Source organism: Phoenix dactylifera, chromosome 3 (genome assembly GCF_009389715.1).
Source record: "Phoenix dactylifera cultivar Barhee BC4 chromosome 3, palm_55x_up_171113_PBpolish2nd_filt_p, whole genome shotgun sequence".
NCBI classification, from domain to species: domain Eukaryota; kingdom Viridiplantae; phylum Streptophyta; class Magnoliopsida; order Arecales; family Arecaceae; genus Phoenix; species Phoenix dactylifera.
Window position 1 is genome coordinate 21,032,937 of NC_052394.1, and position 26,156 is coordinate 21,059,092.

The following is a 26,156-nucleotide window of genomic DNA, read 5'->3' on the forward strand; positions in this document are numbered from 1 at the left end:
TTCTTGGAATTTTGCCAGTAGATTATTCAATGATTGAGAGATTCATTTTTTTTATATATATAAAAAGCTCCTTAAAAACTCAAATCATTCAGAGAACCAACAGATACAGAGCGCAAGGACACAGTATGAGGACAGAAGAACTAAATTTTGGAGAGGTAGAAGTTGTCTAACTCTATCCCTTTCCTGATAAATGTCATACATCAGTGGACTGATCAGGTGGTGTTTAACTTTCGTGAAGTGAATCTGCAGTCCGCTAGGACCAAACACTTCCAAGGTTCTTCCCAAGTGCAGAATTAGGCAACCTGTTGGCAATCAAATCTTTCAACTCGAGTTCACCAGGGAACCTGTGCTCCTGCAGTTTTGAAAAAACCTACAAGGTTGGGGGAAAAAATAAAGAAAGAAAAGATGTTTGTAAGTACCATAATATGATTGTAGGAAACATCAAGAAGCAAAAAGTATAAACCACCTGCAGAAAAATAATCGCAAGAATATTTTGGTAGTTTCCAATGCATTGGCTGAGTGGCCATCCAAAGAGGCCCTAAATCATAATGATTTGAATTACTAGAATAAAATACATAGTTAGCTGTACCTATAGATCTGGCATAACCCATATGTGCCTTGAATTGGTTTCAGGTCTGTGATATGGTTTCGACACTGATCCAATTGTTAAATCAGTTGGGTGGAATTCCAGTTCATGTATGAATCAGGTTCCACCTTTTTGAGTCTGGTTCAACATCGTGAACTATTTTAATCTGTTCTATTTGTGGTGGACATATACAGACAAGGTCAATTTTGCAAGACCTCTACCTAAGCTGATTAGACAAATCATGCATCAGATTTGGGACCCAAACTACCTGAGTACAGTATGCGAGTTTTGGATGGATGAAGTTGATTTTTTTTAGCCAAATTATAGGCCCATCTCGGCCTCTTACACATCTACATGTGTAGCTTAGAACAATTAGCATTTAATTGATAGGTTCTAGAGATTAAAGACATCCACTAGCTCACTTTGTGAAATAAATAAATGAATTAGAATACTCTTCTTTTCTAACTCTATGTTGGTTCCACTTATGGAGAAATCCGATTGCTTGCAATGAAAATTGATGCTCAGTTATGAACCTTAGATCCAAAATATTTTGTTAGGGATACAATATCATGCCTATAATCTTATAGTAACGTTACAAGTTTTTGCCTCCATTCTCAAAACTAGCAACAACATGCAGCTTGTTGCTATTTGAACTGCAAATATTCTCACTGTAGAAAGATAACACCATTCTTTTATTTGATGAAACTGTTGCTTCGTCAGCATTTGCATAGCCTTCGATTTTGCAATGTCAATTTGATTTGAGTATTTTTGCCAAGCCAGTTTGGTACAATAAGGCATCATGGAAAAGTGCATATGCTACACTGCCAGTGTAATATACGGATTAAGTTATTGTGAGACAGATGACTCTATTAACTAGATGATCTAATTTCGAGGAATTTTAATAACCTAGCATTCTCATCCAAAGTTTGCCATTTTGCAAAGAAGCAATTGGCAAGGCACCAAGTAAAATCATGTCGACATGTTGCTTTAAGATAATTCAATTCTAGCATATAGTAATGCAACTTTAACACCAAGAAAAATTACAAATACCTTTGGCAATGTTACTTGCATATGATAATAACATCCAATTATTATCTTCCTTACATTCCAATTGATATACTACTATAAGATCATGAAACAATATGATCATCAAGAATGATGAAATAAACAAAAGTTTCTTCAATTTATGTGGTGCTGCATGGTTGGCGGAACCATCCCGAATCGTTTGGTTTAGGGCGTTGAGAACCGTACCGGCGGCGAACCGGGACGGTTCCGGTAACGAAAATGAGACCAACGACGCCGGGGGGGGAGGCGGAGAGAGAGAGAGAGAGAGAGAGAGGCAGCGAGAGGGAGAGGAAGGAAGACAGAGGAAGGTGGAGGCCGGCCGGCGAAGGCCGGGGAGCCGCTGCGCGGAGGAAACAGAGCCCCCCCGCCTCCTCCGCGTGGTGGCTCTCCAGCCCTCCATTTGCCTCCCTCAGCCTCATCCTCTCTCTCTTTTTCTCTCTTCCATTCTTCTTCTCCCCCGTCTCTTCTACTGTCTCAGTACAGGCCCGACATGGCACGACGCAGGCCCGTACCGACTCGTGCCGCTGGACAACCGGTATTGGCACAACAGACACTGACTTGCTGTGTATATATTTTTCCTCCATGTCCTCGTGAAGAAACATATATGAAAGCAAAGTGGGAGTCTGGTGATGGAAGCTAGATAATTGATCAAAAAGTCATAATTCAGATTGGCTACAACTAAACCAAAGCTTTTCATGCTTTCAATTTCACTGACTCAATTTATCATGTAAAAAAAAGCATTCTGGATGGTAGTTATTTTCTAGTTGGTAAGAATAAAATCTCATATATCAAGAACTTATGAGCAACTATTTCCTCTTCCTTTGCATTTGGTCATCCCAAAAAAATGGAAGGGATAAAAATTAAAGGAACAGAAGGAAAAGCAAGATAAACATCATAAATGAAAAGGCTTGTCATTGGATGACAAGTACAAGGGCTTTTAGAGTCCAAAAGTCAGGGAGACAACAGTGTGATTGTGAAATTGATGATTAACAATGAAGAATAATCATTTCTTCTTTCTAACTTAGACACCAGAGAGCTTTCACAGAAAACCATTATCATGAATTAGATTAATATTCTTATAAGCATGACAAGTACCAAGTACCAACAATATAATTAATATAATTTAAGGAGGCGAAATCATGCATCACCAAAAAAAAACAAGTAGAAGTCATGACAAACTTAGTGCTTGTAAATAAATTATGAAGGAAACATCCACAAGTTATCCAGAGAATGCATATATTTAACCATATATCATGTTTGTCTGCAGCTAGACATAAATGGAAAATGAAATAGGTACATCAAGTAAATGTCGCCAAGAGGAGGGAGAAGAATATTTGGATGCATGATTCTTAGGATAAAATACACAGCAACTCTATACTAATTAATAAGCAATTTTAAGAGCAAAAGCATAAGAACACCATACAACAATCACGTAACAAACTCAACATGGACACAGTAGTTGTAACTAGTTACAATATAAACTAGCTAACAGATAGGCAAAAGCATACACAGAATTAGTTGAGACTCACACAATAAGGCCCTTCATTGATGAGACCATAACTATAACTTCTAAGATATGACCATTGAGTGTCTATTATCATGGTTACGATGAATTAGTCCCCAGTAGCATTCTCTAGGCTGCAGGCTGAATCCAGTTATGGTCAGACTTCCTCCCTCTATCTTGGATGTAACAACTTTTTGATAACAAAATTATATTTTTAAAATTCCTTAGTTAATTGAGAAATTGCTCACCAAATGTTTCAACTAAGAAAACAAGGACCATTTAATCTTACAGGTTATATTTATAAAACAAAAAACAACCATGTATTTCCCATTAACAAAGGATTGTAAGCCACATGCCACAGATGGAAAATAAATACAAACTTACAAAGTAACTTTCATCATACCCTGTCACCCATATAGAAGAGCAAAACAAAACAAGTTTACCTATTCACATAAAGAATGACAGCCAAAATTCCAACTTGGGGATAATGGAGGTAAATCACACAGGAGCTTAAAAGAACAGACCAATATTTTAGAATAGATTGTTCTCTTTTCCCCTTTTTTTGTCACTAACAGCAACATTCAATAGTTCAGTAAGCTTTAGGGCTTATATAAATGTCCAACATGACAGGAAGACACTTGAACTTCTGATCCGACTCACAGATAAGGTACATGTAACCACACATGGGAATACTAAGTCATTGCACAACATGGTCTGATAACATGATTGATGTTTAACAGATGCAGTCATGCAACCTATTCCTAATACCGCTGCAATCTAGTTGGTTTTATTTTCAATTTGGAGTACTTCAAACAGTGGATGTGAATTCAAAAGATAATATTTCATTTGTCCATTTGCACAATGCCACCTTTTTCAGTCACTTTCCAGACATCAGTGAAATGTAGCAATAAATCTAAGAATCTGAAAGAAGGACCATTTACAAAGTCATTAGGTGATACACTGACAGACTACCATCATGAATACCCATCAATGTCGACATTTTTTTTGGAAGATTCATACTGGACTTTGTTCCCTCTATCACCCATAGACGATCCACTTTTCACTGCCTTACCAGCAGAATAACACCAAAAACAAAGTATTTTCCAGGAAGGTTGGTTCCTCTTGAAGCATGTGCAGTTATTTTATGCAACAATAATGCAGATAAAATTTATGAAATTTCACCAACCAAGAAGCGAAAGTAACAGTTGAAAATTATCTGACATATGACGTTAGCTTTTTTCAATGAATTCTGAAACAGCTAATGCTCGATTGGTTGCTGCCAATATATAGATAATAACACCAACAGCATATTTGTTTGTCTAAACTAGATAGATTTAGAAGTAGCATCAAATGAATGCATGTGCCAAAAATAAATAAGTTAAAACTAGCCATAAAAGGTGTAAGCATGGTCTCTTACCAAGTCACCATTGCAGAATACTTCAAATGCACCAGTACTCTGCAGCGTAGACTGTGCAAAATTGCCTAGAAGCCAAGTTGTGGCAATAGCTCCAAACCTATTGGCACGCAAGTTGAAGTACCATGGAGGTGGTGTTATTCCTAGCCTAGGAAAAATCTGATCACCCGCCACTACAGCTGCAATAGCTCCTACTTGAACAATAGGAACCACTTTGCTTAGCAGACGTTTTGGAAGGGCTGGGGGGTAATTTGACAGAATTACTTCTATCCCAGGAAAAGAAGTTTCCAGCATTTTCTTCATTGTCATTGCATTTCCCCTGACAAAATGAAATACTTGTAATCATTTATGAAAAATGATCAGATAATGAAGATCCCATTTTCATACATGCTTGTTACATGGAATATAAATATATAGCGTTGCCATTTTGGTGATTATCCATAAGTTCATGGAAGAAAGCATGAACTTTAGATTCTTTACTGGTAATATAAGCATTTTAGTCGCATTAGAAATTAATTGTTGGATATCTAGTATATGAGGGAGGTTAGATTACATTTCCATTCCCACGTAAGAAAACAAATAGGAGCTTGCAGTAGAAAGCCAATCCCATGACCGTCAAACATAACAAGCAATGGAATCTAAGATACAAGAAATAGGAAGCATGGATACTTCAAGCACATGCCGCATCCATGTCAAATATGCACCGGATACCATTATTGATTGGATACTCCTAGGATACTTAAACTATATATCCTTTTTTTTATTAAAAAAAAAAACTCTCCTGATTCTTCCTTCATACGCTCAAGATACTTTTGGGATGCATCCAATAATGAGGGGAATGATTTTTTCTTTCTTTCATTTTCTATGAATGTTAGCTTTTTAATGATGAATGGCTAATTTTGGAGCTTTTGATGTTGATATTAAAGAACGGAGTGTAAATTGTGGTCTATGGATTTGAATGATGACTAGATAATGACTTTGTGGATGTTGATGCTTATAACATATGGAGTATATTATTTTGACAGCTTACTAGGATTTAAGGGTATTTTTTACACATATATATGTAAAAAAAATTAAAAATATATATTTGTTGTTCCTAGCCATATGGTTTACTTTTTCAAGGTTTGCTGTAGGCATTGTATTGCATTGATGTATTATATCCATGTACATGCTTCATAGAGGGGTGGCTTTTTTGCCCCGGGGGGGTTAATAAAGGTAACTCATTTTTGCCATTAATTTTTTTATGGTTAACGAGAGCACAATTTATATCATTGTCATAAAAACACCCAAAGGTCTTTCAAAATCATAATAGTACAATGATGATTAAAGTAGGATAGCTATTCTAAATTATAATTATCTACTACGACTACTAAGTTGAATCAAACATTGATTCTACCCTAGCTTGACTTAATCTTCTTTGCTACCAGGACTTGATCCAAGTTTAAAGATGGCATCAAAATCCCAAGCTGAGCTCAGGTTCGGACTGCAAATAAGCCATGCCAGCTCCACTTATTGACACCCAAAAAACTGTCCTTAACTAACATCTATGTTGTTATATCATTGCATTGTTATGTTTCGAATCTTTTCTATGCCTTGGGTTTGATCATTCACAATATTATGATTAAAATTGTTTTATTCATTTGTATCCGGTGAAATAACAAATCTACATAATATTAAAATATTTTACAATTTTTGAAGAACAAGAAGTTTGTAATTTTTCTGATAAATGAACTTCCAGCCCCCTTTTTGCTATCTTGAAGACTGTCCGATATCCAATGGTTTTTTACAAAGGTATCAAGTGTAACTGGATCAAGAAATCAAGAAACTTTTCTATAAAGGCTTTCTACAAATCCGTTTTCTATTATAATTGGATCGAGAAAAATCAAGACTACACCTTTATACTGTCTGGATTCAAGAAAATTACTTCTCAAACAGATTGGTATCAAGTGGTTTCTATAATGGTATAATCATCTTCGATTTTTCTTCTTAAAAGACTCTACCACTGTAGACGATCACAAAGATGATACTTTTAATTTGTAGGTTACATAGAAACGTTCTAGGTCAGATTAAAACTAGAAACAATTCCATAAAACAAAATAAACCATAAAAAAAAGAAAGGTAAAGCAATAAAAGTGAGAAGGACTTACCTGTAAGAGCAAGAGACACAGAATTTCAACTCCACAACGGAGCCGTAATACACTCCTCGGGCATGATTACTCTGCCAAGATTCAAGAAACGCACAGGGGGAGCAAAATCAACGAACTAAAGATACAATATAGGGGAAAAAAGAGAAAGAAATCGAGCGAAGATTGGGGGAGATACCTGGGTGGCGGAGAAATCGGTCGTTTCGTGGATGGAGGGGGGCGGCGGGTGGTGGTGGTGGTGGTGCTGCTTCGGGGGAGGAGGGGTGAAAAGATTGACGAGATCGGAGCAGAAGAGGAAGACGGGAAACCCTAGAAGGAGAAGCTGGACGCGATCCATCGTCGCCGGCTAGAACCGCACCCTCCGGTTGGGGGGACTTCTTGATTTCCGGACGCAAAACTCTTGAAGCGAGGCTACTAGTACTGGTATTCCGATCTTCTAGCTTTCCTCACCGCAAGGAAACGTCTCGTGGACCAAGAGGTTTTGGGCTTGATCGTGACCGTCAGTTTAGGCCCTAGATAAACGGCAATGGGGCAATAAGAAATCATGTAAAAGGAGGAGAAAAACCAATAGTGAATGACAATCCAATATCCTCCAATCCACAAATTTCAAGAATAAATGGCCCCTTGTCAAAGGTGATTCACCTTGTTCCTAAAATTTAGGGGTTGAATAAGCCTTGCTACCTTCCCAAATCAAGCAACCTCCTTTTCCACCTCCAAGTTTTGAATGTTGATTTGAAATTCTTCTTCACTTAGAAGCCTCCACCCCAACGCACCTAAGATCCATTTTGATGGCAACATTTTAGAGGGAGGGAGAGCTGGAGGATCTAAGTTTTGTGATGAGAGATTTGAGCTCATCCGTCTTGGCGACCGAGGGCTGCCATCTCTACGGCAATATTGTCTCCATGACTGAACCAAGTGGAGCATGGGAAGAGATTAGATATGCGATCCGTGCCCTTCAGGCTAACCACATTATTTTGGAGAAAGACTCTAGCATGGTTGTGAGATGGTTGAGGATGTGCAGCCGCTCCCCATATGCTGATGGACATCTGGAACACTGTAAGGGACCTGATGAGTTTTGAGGTTTTCCATGTATATCGGAAGACGAATGGAGCTATGGATTAGGTTGCTCCTTATATATCCAATCATTCTGTCGACATCATTTGGTCCTTTATTTTTGTCTTCCGATATTTTATTTTTGGATTATTCATGTTGTATTTACTTTAAGGTTATTTTCATCCTACTAAAAAAAAAAAAATGATTTAGAACGTCTTCCATGGTATTACCAAAAATGGACCTTTTCTTATGTGCTGTAGTTTTCATCATCTATACAGACATAGGTTTCCACCATACTTCTTTTAGTAAATTGTAGTTTTGAGATTCCCATTCTATATATGGGAATAATGGGGGAAAAGAAAGTTTGACCCCTTTATTAAGTTAAAAACCCCTCATCAAGCGCCCCCTCCTTTTGCACCCTTTCGCCTCCCATTCTCCGCCACTGCACATTCCCAATCTTCTTCACTAGACATGTTGCTGGGGCAAAACAAAATGCAGCATTAGAGAGACCTTGTCATCAACAAAGATATCAGGTAATGTAAATACATTATTTGAGCTCAAATTTTCTTTCGTTTAACGCTATCAATGTTAACGCTAGACATTTATTTAAGCAACAAGAAGATGATTTAGATGTGTCATTTATTTTTCTTATATTGACATAGTGATGTTGTATGGCTTTCGTACTTGCATTAAGGTTTTGCCACTTTCACAGCTATTCTTTGATGAAAAGAAAAAAGAAAAGCCCATTGTTACAGACTCACAAATCAAAAAACTTAAATTATTAGGTAGAGGACTAGTCTAGTTTATAATGCCATGAGGCACTTCTTTATAAAGGAAGATGGAACTATGATAATCTCCTCTACCTAACCTTGCCATGCTCTTATCGTAGTGCAACTCGTTCACAAGAGAGGGGGCCTACATATGTCTCAAGTCCTACGTGTCCTTGGTTTCCCTAGTGAGGGGCCCACATGACTAATAAGGTTGTCCCACATTCCAAAAGCTAAGGCTATTGGGTGAAGAACTATTCTAGGTTTATCATCCCATATGACATCCCTTGTCAAGGGTTGTGGGACTATGACACGATGGTGACAACCTAGAGCAAGAAATTAAGCCTCCAAGACCTTCTATTATAAGTTCTTCCCAAACTCCTCTATGCTCTCTATAATCTCTCCTTTTTATGATAGGCACCAGCCCAACTAATAAAAAACCGAGCATAGTCCACTTGATTGGTCCAGATGTAAAAGTTGGAGTAGGAGATGGACAAAAAAAAAAGATACAATCTTGTTCGACCTGGAATAGGAGATAGAAAAAATGATAGCTCTTTGGAGTGGGAGATAGACTCCTTCTCTATCTTAATTTTCTATAAGAGCTAGAAAACCTAGCCTCCAACAGCTATTTAAAGACATCTACATCATCTTTCGTCTCACCACGATAGATTTTGTGGAACACCACTACTAGACCACTATTGGTTCCTTTTCCTTTTTCTCTTGACTTTCAATGGTCTTGGCTCATAGTACTCACCGAAAATTTCAATTAAGTGCTCCCTAGAATTTGAGATTCTGAAAAGAATTTTGAAAATCAATTGGACATGTAGTTTGGTTTCGCTCATAAGATAAGTAATGTGACCTTTTTTTAGATTTATTGGTAAAGTGTAACATTATTATTTTAATAAATTTGAATCATACTATTCATGATGCACTAATTTGACGAACAGTATTTTATTACTTAATATATTTTATTTTGGAATATTATGATGATGCATGGTTGAAAATATTGAACTCGTTTTATTAACTTCGATATCGCATGATTTTTTATATTTTTATTGAATTGAGATATGGTTGGAAAGATCTTTGATCCATTCTGACCAATTCAACAATAAGTCGGATCATAATCTAATCTATTTAACCTATTTAAAACTTAATCTGTTTCTGACCCATTTAACTCGACTAACTTAACCGGTTTAACTTGTTTAAATCTATTTAATCTATTAAAAATTTATTTAATCTATTTAATCTGATTTGACCTATTTAATAAATGAATAATTTAGATTGAGTCAAATTATTTGTTCAATAAACAGGCCGAATTCAAAGCAAAAATTTTAACCTATTTAATAAATAAATCAAATTTGAGTTAACAAATTTTTGATCTGATCCGCATCTAATGTAATTTATATACAACCTAACTCGATCTAATTGCGCCTCTCAATATGCATCTCTTCATTGTAGCTGCAAGCTACTTGCGGCAGATTGATTTGGGTTGTATCTTTCTACGATGCCAATTATTGGGTTACGCATTACAAAATCTTAAAGCATTTCAATATTTATTTTATCTGCTTGATCTTGAAGCAGTTATGGTGCGATTTAACAGTTCACGTCGGAAAAAAAAAAATCATTCTTTCGCCCGGAAGAAGAAAGTTTTTGACCCATGCTGCACTTTCCCCCCGGTCAACAGGTATTTCACGTCACTACCGAATCCAATCCACTTTTTCTAAAGCCAACGCGGCCCAATGGTATCATCGACCTGCAACATGATGGTAATCCAGAAATCAAATCCGGCCATATTTTGGTAGTTTAATTGGGTCTCATGGCATTGCTTTTTTATTCTATTATTATTATTATTATTATTATTATTTCTTATGTAGATTGTGTTCACCGGCATCATCATTGCATGTTGTAATAACGATGATAGGAAGATCCTGTAAAATCAGTAATGTGTTAAAGAAAGAGATCGCTAGTCTATGTTCTCAACGGGAATCTACCAACAAAACTTTTCTTCTAATATGGATCATCGTGGCATGTAAAAATTTTCTAGCGAACTTTTCTACTTAGCAAGTATGGTTGCATCCAACAAAGTCAAAAAACAAAATATCTCGAAGTGCCCAGAATAACTCTCCATCTCTAGCCCATAAGATATTATAAAAATGACTGGCCATATAAACAACCATCCAATCCGCAGCCTACTATTTTATTATATTAGCCGAAAATAAAAATTCTACGGAGAACGTTTACGACACCTTGCATGGACAATCTGTGAAAATATGCCACATCAGATATTTCACGTATCTCAACGCATAAAGAGAGATGGGAACCGCCGGAGCGGAGACATCTCCATCCCCTGGTAACTTTGTGCCCTCAACGCTCAGGTGCCAGCCAGGGGCCGTAGGCGTCCTCGACGGCGCCTTCATGATGCGGGACTTCAAGAGTCGAGACACGCATTCACTCTGGCAACTATACCGTTGGTGTTGGATCGCCGGCATCGTCCGTGTCCGATGGGATGTCTCCTCAAAATCTGGCCATGATTTCATTCCGAGCGTCAATACCCTGCACTGTTGGAAAAGGATTGATGTAAACTAACAGATATATGTGATAGCTTTTTTTATTAATTAATTTGAAACTATAATAATCTATTTATTTCGTAGCTCGAATTCTACATAATTTTATTTTTTTAAAATTTATATGACTAATAAAAATTGTAATTCACGTTTAATACTATTTATCAGGGTGACGTGTCACTCACCTAAGGGGTGCCTACATGAAGATTGAAGAAGGACCATCGCCGCTTAATTTATATAATTTTTATTCTCTGAGTTTCTTTTTATTGCTGAACGAGTAAAGGACTAGAGTCAATGTAGCGGAGCTGCTTCCCATCCAGACCCGACCGACCGACCGACCGCCTCCCGAAGATGACGTCGCCCGCTGCCTCCCCGGCGGCCGCGCTGGACTCCATCACCCGCAGCCTTTCCGAGATTTTGGGACCCTCCGGCGGCGGAGAGGACGACTTCGCGTGGGACCCGCCCCGGCGGTTCGCAGGCTTCGCCCAGCGCCTCCAGCTTGTCGCCCACCACCTCGCCCGCTCCCCGCCGGAGCTCCTCTCCTCCTCCCCCGCCGTCCACACTGCCCTACGCGGCGTCGCCGGCGACCTCGAAGCCACCCGCGCCGCCTTCTCCGCCTACCGCTCCCGGAGCCGGATCTATGTCCTCATCAACTGCAAGCCCCTCTGCTCGTCCCTCCGCGACCGCGTCGCCTCCATCGCCTCCTGGCTCGCCCTCCTCGACTCCCCCCTCTCCCCCATCCCCGACCTCCGCAAGAAGGCCGCCGATCTTTCCCACGACATGCAGAAAGCCGATCTCCGAGTAGTCCATCGTTCCCCAATTCGATTCGATCTCCTTTTCCTCGATTTTTTACCGAAAAATCTTATCTTTGTTTGATTTTGGTTCAATTTGGGCCGGGAGAAGGTGACGGAGAACGAGGAGAGGGTGTACACGACGCTTCAGAAGGAGGCGGAGGTGCGGGAGAGCAGCAAGGCGGTGCAGAGCGCCATCATCATGGATCTCGCCCGTGCCCTGGGGATGGACTCCACCGACCACGGCAAGCTCGCGGAGCAAATCAAGTTCTTGCGCGCCGATCTCTCTGGCTCGAGCACCGTCGCCGAGCGGCGGATCTTGATGTCGCTCGAGAAGATCTTCGACAGCTGGTCCATGGAGCCCTGCATCGCCGACGGATCTACCGGTGCCGATTTCGAGGATGATGCCCACATTCCGCCGTTCCGGAACTTTCTGTGCCCGCTTACCAAGGAAGTGATGAAGGATCCGGTCGTCGTGGAGTCGTCGCAGACCTACGAGCGCACCGCAATCCGGTACTGGTTCGACCGGTGCCTGGAGGACGGCCGGGACCCGACGTGCCCGGTCACCGGGCAGGTCCTCAGCTCGCTGGAGCTGAAGCCTAACATTGGACTCGCTGGGGCGATCGAGGAGTGGGTTAATAGGAATGTCGAGATCCAGATCAACTTGGCATTGCAGTATCTTGGCGAGGGATCGTCCTGTCCACTCGAGTGCTTGGAAAGGATGCTGGATAATATTTATAGGATCTCCGAGGAGCACCCGTCGAGCAGGTATAGAGTGAGGAATGCAGGGATTGTTGGTCTTGTGGTGAAGATGCTTGACGGACAGTCGAAGAGAATGGGTTCGCAGTTGAGGGGCAAGGCACTTATGGCCATGCATAGCATGACCAAGGATGACGAGAGCAAGGTATGGTTAGCTTTTATTCGAACGCCGTTCTTGCTATTGCTTTAAGCTTTCAAATGGATTAATTCATGCACCGGCCTATGCCACCTTTCAACAATGATAAGGTTTTATCTTGATAAACGAGAAGATTTGATCAACAACAACAACACTTAAACATTCTGACACATATAAATGCATTATGGTTGTATCGAATGGCAAAGGGTGTTAATTTCTTTTTATAATCCTAAACTCTTTGTTTTTTCTTTGCTTTTATGCTTCTTTTCTTAGAAATTCTTTTTTTGCCGATAACAAAAACTCCCATAAAGCTGAACCAAACATCTACCATAATTTGGTTACCATTTGTTCGTTGCAAATGAGCAGTGCATGTTTCTATGTTTTTCAGTAGGTGCTGTTCTTTAGCTGAAATTACCGTTCACCAATAAGTTCCTGTTTATGGCATCTAGTATGATAAGCGTTTGGTATTATTTTTCTAGCTAATTATGATCGAAGAAGGTATAACTAGACTGGCGATACGTAGTCTGACTGGGCATTCAGAAATGGAAAAAGAGTATGCTTTGAGGCTATTGCTTGAATTCTCATGTGATGAAGGGTACTGCAAAAAAATAGCACTGGAGAAAGGGGCTTTAGTTCTTCTCTCAAGTATGGCTGGAAACTCAGAATGCCCTACATTATCTAATCTAGCCGAGGAGGTCCTAAAGAACATCGAAAGAGTGGAAGAGAATATTCAACATTTAGCAATGGCAGGAAGATTTCAACCATTAATCACTCAACTTTGCAAAGGTATGCCCCCGATTTGTTTCTTTTTAATGGCTTTAGAAGTCCTCTGCTAGAGTATTGCTTGAATTATTGGGAAATTAAGATAGCAGTAAAATTTAAACTTGAAATCCTATCTCCAATTGCATTTTTTTTTGGAATCATCAAAATTTAACTGTATCACTTTTAGATTGTCCAACATATGCTTGTCTACCTTGTCAATTAACAATCTGCTATTTCCTGTTGCCATAGTTAACTCAAAATTTATCACATATCAAGTCAGTTCGTCTATATATAATTGTTAATAGGACTAATTTACATGAATAAAAAAAAAGATATCAATCATAATATGATTATTTCTTGCTCTAAACCTTTTGTGCCCCTTGTGAGTGGCATCTCTTTCTTGTTTCTTTTTGAATATTTTGGTGCATTGTAACATATTTGCTTTTGATTTTTTTTCTTTATTCCCCCATGTCTGTTTTCAGGGTCTTGAACTGGTCAAACACATGGAATTTGCTCCATGTGGATAGTGTTATGTTTTAAGGGTCTTGAACCGGTCAAACACATGGACTTTGCTCCATGTGGATAGTGCCAATGTTGTAAGATTCGGTTGTTATCATTGTTCTCCTTATTGGTTGACTTCAAGGACTTGAGTTCTTTTGGCACGGGACATGCCGTACTATTTTGAGCAATACCTAGCATTTGAACCTCAGACCTTTTTCTAGGGGCAAGCTCTTAGGAGAGACGTGCCAACCAACTGAATAAACAGTTGTTGGCTGGGTTTGTTGTACTCAAATTAAAAAAATAAAAAAACTAAAGCCTTGTAACTTAACATCTAGGAGTGTAGACCAAATGCTGTATGTAGCCCATCATGATACCTGCTGACTGGCATGGATTGATACAGGCCATCACTTAGTGAGATTGACATGAGTATTGATCTAATATGCTTTGGACAATGCCCCTCTTGTGTATAATCACCTATATTTTACATTTAATAGAATAAGTCTTGTGCTTTTACATTTCTTCCAACAAAAAATATTTGTTTATAAACTAAGTACACCTTTTTACACAACTTGGGTGGTTGGTGAATAATTCTTTTGACACTCATGGCGCATGAACTGGCAATCAAGCTGTACCTTTTGAGGCTTCTCCAATAGCAATAATGCTTTCTTTTTAAACTCAGTGACTCTCATTGATCACCATCATCATGGACAATAGACTTTGGAGCTGCTCATCATTATAAATGATGATTACACTCTTCCTGCATGATCCCCTTATCTCTCATCCTTTTCTAATTCACTGTGCAAAAAATTCTTCCCAGTTGTTACTTGTTTCTTTTCTAATGTTTCTCAATGGCTTGCTTGTCCCACATTTGTTTGTGATCTTAATTTTTTATATCAGCTTGCTTCTAGTTTGACTGTCTTATCCTTGTCCTCTTCTTGTTCCGGGCATGAAACTCATAAATGGGTCAAATTTATAAACTCTGTCTAGTTCTTCTTCCTCCTTGCATATCTCATATGCCATATTCCTGTCTCCAATTGTTTTTGCAACTGCTACCTTGGTCATCATCCCTTGCTTCAGATTTTTTACTTTTTATCCTTATTTGTTTCATTTTGGTGTTTGGATGATTTTTAACCTTCTATAGTTTCCCTTTTTAAAATTGCATAATCCGCTGGTTGGCAAATTATTTGGCTCTCTCTTTTAGTGAGCCAATCTTATGCTTCCTGTAGTGATGAATGGGCAAAACCAGACTGAAACCTTATCCTTTTGCTTTTTTCACTTCATTTTGCATTCGATCGTTATTTTTTAGTTAATTGCTAGTCATCAATCCTCCACATTTAGGGGTGGCAATGGATTGGATTAGGGTTGGTTTAGCTATATCCGCAATCGAACATGTTTGGGACCTGAATTGGAACCAGATCTACAAGCTTACATCCATGGTTCTGTAATCATTCGCGGGGTGGGGCGGGCAATGGAGCTTTAGGTTTGACTCTAGGTCCTGAACAAAATCTGATATCTTATCAGGCCCCTTTTTTGACTAAAACCTAATATTCTACATAAAGTTTGTGAGATATCGGCCTCCGTGCCCACCCTTATCCTCCTTTTCTGTACAGGCTCGTGACTGATATTGTCAATGCTATCTGGGCTTAGGTTGTTGGTATAATGCTAAATATGGAAAACATCTTGGGGGCAAGGGCTTAAAGGTTAGTAGAATGCAAAGATAGTATGTGGAATGCAATTCCAATGGAAAAAAGGAAATAAAAATGAGGCCTTAATTGATTTGGTGGCCCGGAGATACTTATTTCTTTGGTGGATTTGTTATACAAAAGAATGTATAGATTGATGAGGATAAGCAGAAAGGTTCTCTTAAGCATGCCAGCACATGCCTTGGCAATTGAGGCATGATTTTACGAAGCAGCAATCATTAAGCAAACAAAATGAACATGGTAGATTTGAGAATGATGAGATGGATGCGTGGTAAGTCTGAGAAGGCTAGGGTGAGGAATGAGTATGTAAGCGAAGCAGTAAGCTTTGGATCAAGTGAAGGAAAATTGAAGAAGATTGGGATGACATGATGCAGGACACCAATATGTAAGGAGGCACCTGTAAGGATAATTGCTTGAATCTGCATAAAAGGGTCAATAAAGATAGGGAAAACATATGAACTAGCATGTGTGGATATTGTGAAAAATGTCTAGAAAAATCTATACTGCATTTTAAAACTAATGTAATGAAAGATAACTTAGGTGGTGCAGGGAATATCACAGTATTTGTGTAAGTACTCACACTTTTCATGCATGTCTTGGCATTGCCAATAAATACAAAAGCTATAGCTATAGACTTGTACACATTTTATTTTCACATTAGTATAAAGCAAATTTGAAAATCTAATTATCGGTACTTGCACCCGTTGGTTGCTGGTAGGATACAGTATTGATATGTACCATACTGTACCAACATGGTATAGTAGTTGGTGCCATCATGGCAAAGGTGATACCAACGACCATGTTGGTATAGTTCAGTAGCAAGGGGTGTTCCAAGTATTGGCTTGTCATCTGTATGGTACAAGGGGCATCGAGTAGTGCAGTAGTATTCCTTGGTGGAAACCATGTCAAGATATTTTGCCTTCTAACATTTATGTCAATCATCTGACTAAAAGATTACTGGCTCTTATAGAGGATTTATTTCTTATCTGTTTTTGAGAAATATGGTGGGGACACCACCATGGGTTTTGAACCCTGGACCTCTTGAAATCCGTTTTTAACTTTTCTGTAAGTAATTTTAACCATTTTGTTTAGAAGTTGTATGATGGATATGTGAATGAATGTATGTTGGCCCTAATCCCCCAGTTGTAAGTCTGCTTTGGAAATGGGCAGATGAAATTATTTTGTAAGAAAATTTGGAAAATACGGAATTCTTCCAGTTCTCAAATATTCTTTTGCTTTCTTCCAATGCTAGCATTTCTTCTTTAGATAATTCTGGTTTCATAGTATTGTGTTTAGTACTGCCTTTTGTACATTATTTTTTTTATTTAAAACAAATAAGAAACAACGGGTGAAAACCATTATCTCATTAGATTCAATATGTATTCTGGTCTCAGAGTTGCGTAAAATCATCATCTCAGATATTCAACTATTAGACATTTCCTTTTTTCATGCTAATGAGCAATGTTCCTGCAAATAGTCTTCAAATCAGGAGTAGCTTTCTGCAATATGATCTGATATTCTTTCTGGATCATAGGTTCTGGAGATGTTAGAATGGAGATTGCATCATTTGTGGGGAAGATGACTCTGACAAGCAATGGCAAAGGTTTTATTGCTAGGCAGGGAGGAAAAGTACTGGTTGATATGCTTTCATCAAGGCAAGAGGAAAGGGCATCTAGCTTGCAGGCATTATATAATCTATCAACCTTGGATGATAATGCTACTGTTCTTCTTAATTTGGGTGTGCTTCCAGCACTTTTGAAAATTCTTTTCGCAACACAGCAAGATGATCCTTCTGACCTGAAAGACTTGGCAGCTTCAATAATAGCAAATATTGTTGCAAACTCGGGGCACTGGGAATTGTCACTTGCAGACAAAGAAGGGCATCAAGTGCAGTCAGAGTTTATCATACATAGACTTTTGGATCTTCTATCCTGTTCATCTTGCAAATGTCAGGCTTCTGTTCTTCAGATTCTTTGTGGAATTGCATCTTCTCCTCAGGCATCAGGTGTGCTTCCCGTTCAAGATTTAATGTAGTTGTGAATTGCTGTTAGCTGGCTTTTCAAAATAAATTTCTTGAATTGAGCAATCTTTTGAGGGTTTATTGTTTAGTGGTTTAGTTACCAAGAGAATAATATAAAGAGAATCATAAGTCGCTTAGGCATCCACATTAGTTGTCTGAAGTCACTGGATTGAGAACTAGCTTGTAATCCACACCCATCATTATGGGTGCAATATGCATGTCAAAGAGCTGTTTATTGTGATTAGTGTTACATACAAATGATCCAGAGCTTGGAATTAGGTGCATAACTATTACAAAATCTGATTTATCATAATTTCAAGATCATATATGGCTATATACGATTCCAAATGTTCTCCTAATTAACAGATGTATTTCTCCTAGCTTTTTAGGTGTGAGATTAGTCTATTATTTTGAGAACTAGCAATGGAGGAAGCCTGGCCAAGATCAAGAGATGGCTGGGTTCCACCCCAATTCATCGGTATCAACACCCGACAACTTTATTGGTTTGGTCAATTATAAGTTGATTATTGTACTAATGAAGTGCTTAGGGTAGAAATGCATTGCTTCTTCTCGAATTTTATGCAGAAAATGATGCAAGTCCAATCCTGATTCTCCTAATCTCAAGTTGTCAGTTGCTGGCTGTAACTGAGTCTGGGACTGATCAAGGTTGGCCTGATTTTTTTTTTCTTTTTTTGACTCTGAATTTTGATTTCAAGTGTGGATCATTTATTATTTGATCAAGTATAATTTGAGCTTAGTTTCAAACTGGGCATAGCATGGGTCTGTTTGAATCGGCTTAATAACCTTAAGTCAAGCCTAGATCAGTTTAAGCTTGTATCAAGCTTGAAAAAAGGTCGGTCCCAGTTCAGTGTACGATTGATTCAAGATCAGTTCAAGCTTGAATTAAAGCTTAGTTCAAGCTTGAATTATTATTCAACTGATTCAACATTAAAAAAAAAACTAACGAAAGATTTAATCATAATAAACCATAAAAAAAATAAGAGCTTGTTTGGCTATTCTCACAGGATTGGGCTAAAAATTCTGTAGGATTCGTGGATTGGGCTGTCCATTTAAGTATGGCCCTGTATCAACCATACTCCATCCAGCCCAAATTCTATGGGAAGAAAAAAAAATCTTCATATATCTTTTTTTCTTTTGGCAGCCCAAAGTCTAGGATCTAGGTGCTCTTAGCAAATGCAAGCTAAATGAGCCAATATGCCCGATTCCTATAGGATTTTCAGCCCAATCCTATATGAATATCCAAACAGGCCTTAATATGTTAACTAGGCCATCAAACGGTGAACAACCCTATATCAACACTTGATTTAATGTTGCAACTTATTGTCAATAATCAATGTCCTACACTTGACCTTACATACATGGCGTTCATTAATATTGTGCATATTTGAATTTACGTGTCTTAACAAAGGATAAATTAGTCCATTCGAGGCATTATAGAAGATAGTTAAAAAAAATTTCAGCTTTAGTGTCAGTATCATGGCAGCATAAGATTGCATTTAGGATACTTAGTGTTGTAACTTATTTTCTTGGAGACGTTACTGAGAAATTCCCACCATTATGCAACATCTAAAGTACCCTAAAACCCAAAGTCAAACATTTTGGACAACTCTTGCATCCAGATCAGGTGGAGACAAAATTGATGCAGTGGTAGAGCTAGGCTGCTAAATCATGGTGGGTTCTAAAAATCAAGATTTTAGAACATTGATCTGAAGCATACATCTTTATATCTACAAGCCAAGAGTTGGACATTTTTGGATATATTATGTTTGGATATTTTTTACATCTTAGATCAGAATGGAGAAGTGTTTCTTGCTATTAGATTTTCCTTTTGCAGCCACATGATGAGCAAGAAAACTCTTAATCCTTTTTTTAGGCTTTAAAAAAATCATTAAGATTCTTAATATAAATGAACCATCCCATATTTTGCACTTTTAAATCCTTCCCACAAGATTGTAGACCGACATCCCTCTCTCTCTATAGTGCCTTCAGTCAGCTTACCTCGTCTCTCTCTTTTCTGTTTGTTAAATTGACATTGGACTTAAAGGTACCCATTTTGAATTTTGCTTCTTTAATCAAGCTTCAAATTCAAGTGTGCTACTTCTATCTCTAGCATTTTTGTTTCTAAGAAAAAAGAATTCTTGGTATCTTGTTTTTTTTACTACCTGCTTGCTGTTTTTCCCTTTGTATTTTTCTACTTTTACAGATACGGCAGCTACTTATATAAGAAGCGGGAATGGCATTGTGATAATTACACCTTATCTTGAGCACTCAGAGGCTGGACATAGAATGTATGCTTTTAGGCTTGTAAGTATATTGTCTCAAAGACTAGGCCAAGTTCTTGCTGAGGAGCTTCAAGCTTCTGACAAGCTTCCATTACTAAAGGGAAAATTATTGGATAATGAATGTTCATTTGGTGAGAAATGTGAAATAGCGTGCCTACTTGCCAACCTTCCCATTTCAAATGTGGAGGTGAAAACAATTTTAGGACCTGATCTTCTGAAATGGATAGTTGGCAATATCAAGGAGCAACAGTCCGGCTCTTCTGTAAAGAACAAGGATGCTAGAAGCATGGTGGAAGGGCTTGTTGGCCTCTTATTGCACTATGCAAGGAGTTCTGATCCATCCGTACTGGCCCTTGTTCAAGAAAATCACCTCATGACCATTTTCCGGGAACAACTCAACAGTCGTTCACATAACAGAGCAAAAGAGCGAGCAGCCCTTGGTTTGAAGTACCTCTCTGAGTCTGCAAGGGCATTGATTGCAACTGGAGACTCAGAACCTCAACCTCCCCGTGGATTTTGTGCTCCCTTCGTCTTGATATGTGGAAAGCCACCAATGGTTCCTGTCTCATGTCCGCTACATGGTGTGGTGTGTGAGGATGATAGTTCCTTTTGCTTACTGAAAGGAAACGCAATCAAGCCACTGATTGATCTTATGAATGATCAGTACACAGAAGTTCAAATAGCAGCAGTGGAAGCACTTTCCACAATTGTTTCAGATGCTCAAAACCTTAAGAATGCAACTAATGAACTAGAACAGCTCGGCTTTTTTGATGCTGCAATCTATCTATTCAAAGAGGTTAGACCAGGGGAGCTTCAGGAAAAAGTGATATCAATGGTGGAAAGGTTCCTCCAAGTAGAAAGTCTTGTCCAAATCTATTCAACTGATCAAGGTCTGGTGACAGCATTGGTGGAAGCATTGAAACAAGGGACTCCCAGGACCAGAAGGCATGCTCAGGTTGTTTTAACTAATCTAAGGCAATTATCTGGTGTTGGAGGCAGAAACTCAAATCCAAGTCGTGGGAGGAGGACTAATCGATGAGTTATCTGATTAAACTAAATTAGCTGCATGCATTTGTTGTCATATTGACTGATGTAACTGTGGAAAATACAGATGTAAGAAGATTGCAAGTCCGCTGGATTAAAAGTCAGAAGGACTGATTCTGTACGGGACTGCTTATTGGTGCAAATCTCCGGGACATGAGATCGGTAGGCACTGAAGATGCCCATGTGTAGAATTTTGAAGATAAGGTGTTTAACAATTTTGGTCAGCAGATACATCAGTTTCAAGCCTGATGGTGCCTGCTGCTCCTTGCTGTGCATCTGTATGCACGAGGATTGAATTAAGTTCTACAATAAGAAGTTTCTAATGTAAGCAAAATGTATAGTAAGCTATGGCAGAGCTTACCGCAACTACGATGAACTTGAGGCTCCAGATTGCTGTAACATGGTCTTGATTATATAAAAGATTTCCTTATAACTCTGCTTAAACTGCTACTTTGTAATTGTATTTGTAGAATGAATTAATTGATTCTTTGTTTTTCCCTTCTGTTATTGGTCAGATTGTGTGACTAATGACAATTTCAGCACAGGGAAAACCTCTTTATTTCTGTTATTGATTTCCCCGTCACTTATATTTTCAAGATAGGCAATCCAGCTTATTGTCAAATAATTGGATATGTTTGATGTTTTAAAGATGTAATTGCTGCATATCTTTGAATGGGTCCTTCGGCTCTTTTTTTTTTTTCTCAAGCATGTGCCAGATTATGCTCACGAACATGGATCTAATGACTAGCTGAAGAAGGGCGGTTGAATGGATGAAAGTGAAGGAAACTAGCATGTTGACCTTGCATTTTGTTCAGGACTGCCACGACATATATTTCAGTTATATTTGGAGTTCAACCAGCATGGTTTTCTCCCATTGAGATGATCTTTAAAATAAGAAATATTAAAGATGAGAGTAGTTTATGCCTTTCTTGCACTCATTTGGGTGAGGACATGAAAGCAAGGGACCTTGTCATTAGGCGAACCCTTTTATGTGCTAGAAATTAAATGGTGCCATGGGCAGCCAATCTCAGGATAAATCATCTTGCTCTTGGTAGACTTCTCTTGGTTCTTTAAACTCGGGGAATTTTCTTCCGAAGATTACTCTTGGTAGACTGCTTACGCTTTGAGGTAAATGGAGTGCCACACATTGGGGACTGCCAGCAATGCAGAATTCCAGTTGATACAACAGAGTTGTGCCATTTTTGAGTGCATGGATGCTGCTGTGACATGGGAAGCAAATACATAGCATTTTCACATCTCTAGCATAAAAAATCAATATTTTAAAGTTTTCAGTATGCATGTTTTGTAAGGATGTTCAGAAGTGGTCCATCTGCAAATATAGGATCCCTTTTGCAACCATCAATGACATGGCTTCCATGGAAGAACAGATGTAATATGCGTTAAAGGCATTATGACGCCAATAGCTGGGCATGGACCTAGCTTTTGCTTAGTTACCTAGATTCAACAGGCTATAGACATTCGTTCAAGAAAACAGGCTATAGATGATTTCAGACAGACCATCAGCTTATGATAGTTTGAGGTCTTGGAAAGGGCTGTGAATTGTACAATGGATGGCTTCACTACATACAGAGAAATACAGATGAACTTTCTTTGGCATCTAAACATTACAACAGGTACTGTGGGTGTTTTATGCAACAAACTGTTAAAGATACTCGCTGATGTTTATTTGTCCAAGCAAAGGTTCAGCTAACCTAGATGCAGAAAGGTTTGCAATTTGCGCCGGAAATGCGACTACTTCTGAGGCCTCTTCGACGTGATATTGGGTGCTTGCTTCACATCTTGGTAAATGTAAAGCTAATGTCTTCTCAAAAAGAAAGGGTAGGTTTTTAAATCATTATGTATGCTCTATGGATCTCCCACTAAGCTGAGCTGCAAACACTCTAAGGTAATGTATGCTTGTCCTACTCAAGTTGATACAGATCATGAGACTGTTCAACCATACTATGCAAACAAGAAAAGAAATTTTAGAAAAGAAAAATCCCTTCAGATAGAAGTTTGATATTGTGTAGGAATGTCAAATTTAGTTCTAAGAAAAATTCAATACCAATTAGAATTTGGACGCTAGATGGGTAGAAACCTGTTTCATAATCCCTGCAGCCAGTCCTGGTTGAAGAACAGCTGTTTCATGGAGGCCTGCAGCAATACACAAATGTTGCTACACAGTCAGAGAGTCCTCATCTCTCATGAGACCAAATGGAGCGGCATATTCAGGCTATAAACTCCATATACAGTAGGTAACTTGTTCCATTCCAGCAGTAATATGTGATGGTAAAAAATGTTCTATCATAGGCTATGTGATTGTGACCATATTAATGTCATGCATGTTCCAATCTGCTATTGTTCACTTAAGAGCTATAATTCATATATTGATTGCCATATTAGAACATTGCTACTTAGATGGTGTGGGAGGGACTAGCAAAAAAAAAATCCCATGGACCCAGGTAGCAGAGAAGGCCAAATCACTGGTTAGATTTAGATAGACCCTTCTGGAGTGAAGGGGACAAGACTTTCAGATTTCTAGTGTTTTGAGAAACGGTAGTCCTACATCTCTCCCAAGGATGGCTAATTTCCAAAGGTAAAAGATGGATGAGATTCAGAAAAAGCTCTTAGTCTCCTAGAAATTCTCACTTGCATCCATGAAGCACTTTTTTGGTGTTAAGGCTCATAATCACTCGCAATTTATTAGCTAAAACAAAGTCCTAGGGAATATTTATGGTTTCATCTGTCAGCTTTGAACCACTCAATGCCAGTTGCTGACTTGCTGTCAGTAACCAAGTGAGGCAACCTCTGCAAGTTCTGTTCACATCTCAAAGGGTCATGTCCTGTCCGGATTTTTAAACATGTATTGCTTTCAACTAAAATAGAATTGATTCCTCGTCAGCCGGTTCTTATATTGGCTTTGGAGTTCTTGCCTCGAATTTTTATTATTCTTTTGTATTTGGAAATAAGTTTTGTTTTAGGTTGTATTAGTGGATGGCTTCAACCTAAATGATTCTCTTAAAAATCCTTTTGTCTCCAAGCTCTCTTTTTTGTCCTACTCTTTCAGCACTCTGTATTCTGTAATCATTCATTAACCTACTCTAATTAGTCATCCAAGTCTCAACTTGAGTATATTTTTATTAGATTAGGCTCCTAGATAAATTTAAGCTAAAAGAAGGCACTGATGGTAGAATTAATCAGTAAAAGATAATATCGATGGGCTAGCTGGCACCTTCATAAGATGTGGACTGCCTTATATCTTCATGTATGTAAAGATACTACAGTTTTGAATATATTAAAGTTTTTGACATGTTATTATAGAAGAGACTGGCTTTGGATGCTTATGTTTCTAATCATTGAGAGGCCTGTATGAAGAGATTTAAAATAAATAAGACGATATTTAGCCCTATGTCAAACACATGATCATGCTCGGCGAAAAGGATATAATGACAGAAGATTAGGAGGTACGCGAATTTGTTGCTCATAATTAAGTTACCAGGTAAAAGTGCTAGCATTGTTATTTAGTTGAAATAAGATCCTCCTATCACATTCATATGGATGACACCATATTAGGTTCAAAAGGAAAAATATTTTCTACTATTGAAATTTTTTGAAGCATTCTTGATTTTTTTTGGAGTCATAAGAATCTGTAAATCATTCCTGGATAGATTATTACAAAATATTATTCAATTGTTTATGAATTTTACTATTTAATCATGATTAATTCGAGAAATATATATGAATTACAGAGTAACAATATTATGCAGCGACATTGGTAACCATGTTTTTCTTTTATTTCTAGCATTAGCATTTCCAGTGACTCATTCAAGAGTCAAGCTAGAAGATTAACATGATTGGAGGACTGGTGTAATAATTAATTGGTCTCTCAGAGAATTTCAAATTAGGAAGGTTAACACATCTCTTTTTTTTTTTTTTTGGCACCTTACGACATATCAATCACCAAAATATCTCGGGGAAGTCTTCTATAGTCTTGAACCCGTATGCTTTCCAATACAAGAAGCAATTCAATCAGCCGTCCACTTACCTTTCGAAAAATATTATATTGTACATAGGGTTATACTTAATTTTAGTTTCAAAATATTTATTTTTTTGGAAAAAAATAAATCTTCGTACAGATTTGGCAATACAATATTTAAATGTTTAATGCATGGGATTTGTCCTCCATGATTTATTAGAATATCTATCAATCTGTATAAACCCAAAAAGAGTGGAATGTTGAGTCCTGCAAACTCGACTGCACAGCTCCCATGAATCATGCCTGCCACAGCTCCCATGTCTTCCGATTTGCGGTCTCTCTTGGTTCCCATGAGCCGTCTCCGAATTAGATTAGAATGCGAAAAGGCCACGGCACGAGAAATAAGGCCATGGAGAATAAGATGGAGCCACCAATGTGGCAGCCGAGTGGTATTAGGTGGGGATTCTAATCTTATGGTCTCAAGTTCGAGTCGCTGCGGTCACGATTAAAATGTGGCTTCGGCCACTGCTTAGACCTAAGGTATAGGAACGTTCTTGAACCGCGAGTAACCGGAGTGGTGCCAGGTGTGACGTACTCACACTTGGGACTCGAGCCAGAGTCCAGAGGGATAGCTGAGTCGGACCCATGGATGGAGAAGGCATGAGTAAAATAGATCGGGGTGCCCAACATACGGCCATTTCTGCCCGTATCGAACATTCTCCTGACGGGACGGAGGCCCAATGAGGACTGCTATGCGGGGGTGGGCTTGTCTCTTCCTCCCCCTACCCTTTTTTTTTTTTTTTTTTTTAAGAAAAAAAAAGGATCGAAAATGAGAGTTGTGCAATGGGGCCCAACTCTGATACCCCCCAGAAAAAGGCCCTTTCATAATGGTGCCAGCCAGAATGTCAGCGTCAAAAACGGGGATCTCTTTAGCCAAAAAAAAAAAAAAAAAGGTGGATCTCCATTGTGAAGCACCAATCCTCTCAAGCCACGTGGCCCTAATTTTTTTTTTTTGCTGCAAGTAATATCCTACCAACACCGTGTACAACATGGCGGTGCACCGT

The 26,156-nt window shown here is 38.6% G+C and overlaps 2 protein-coding genes across 2 annotated transcripts; one reads left to right on the plus strand and one right to left on the minus strand.

Moving 5' to 3' along the window:
• Positions 1–7,201, minus strand: LOC103718302 (selT-like protein). Its single transcript, XM_008807060.4, has 4 exons — positions 6,892–7,201; positions 6,717–6,787; positions 4,573–4,888; positions 1–370 (listed from the first exon to the last, which is right to left on the minus strand). The coding sequence occupies exons 1-4, from the start codon at positions 7,048–7,050 to the stop codon at positions 254–256; spliced, it is 663 nt and encodes a 220-aa protein (XP_008805282.1). The 5' UTR covers positions 7,051–7,201; the 3' UTR covers positions 1–253.
• A 4,172-nt stretch (positions 7,202–11,373) lies between these two features.
• LOC103718312 (U-box domain-containing protein 43-like) lies at positions 11,374–21,712 on the plus strand. The gene is made up of 5 exons (XM_008807068.4): positions 11,374–11,898; positions 12,001–12,792; positions 13,263–13,569; positions 17,284–17,754; positions 19,994–21,712. The coding sequence occupies exons 1-5, from the start codon at positions 11,449–11,451 to the stop codon at positions 21,109–21,111; spliced, it is 3,138 nt and encodes a 1,045-aa protein (XP_008805290.1). The 5' UTR covers positions 11,374–11,448; the 3' UTR covers positions 21,112–21,712.
• Positions 21,713–26,156: the final 4,444 nt, after the last annotated feature.

Coding starts and splice junctions, on each gene's coding strand:
- LOC103718302 (XM_008807060.4), bottom strand. CDS start 7,050: ATGGATCGCGTCCAGCTTCTCCTTCTAGGGTTTCCCGTCTTCCTCTTC. Junction 6,788..6,891: donor CCGATTTCTCCGCCACCCAG/GTATCTCCCCCA, acceptor GAATCTTGGCAG/AGTAATCATGCCCGAGGAGT. Junction 4,889..6,716: donor TGTGTCTCTTGCTCTTACAG/GTAAGTCCTTCT, acceptor TCATTTTGTCAG/GGGAAATGCAATGACAATGA.
- LOC103718312 (XM_008807068.4), top strand. CDS start 11,449: ATGACGTCGCCCGCTGCCTCCCCGGCGGCCGCGCTGGACTCCATCACC. Junction 13,570..17,283: donor AATCACTCAACTTTGCAAAG/GTATGCCCCCGA, acceptor TCTGGATCATAG/GTTCTGGAGATGTTAGAATG. Junction 17,755..19,993: donor ATCTTCTCCTCAGGCATCAG/GTGTGCTTCCCG, acceptor CTACTTTTACAG/ATACGGCAGCTACTTATATA.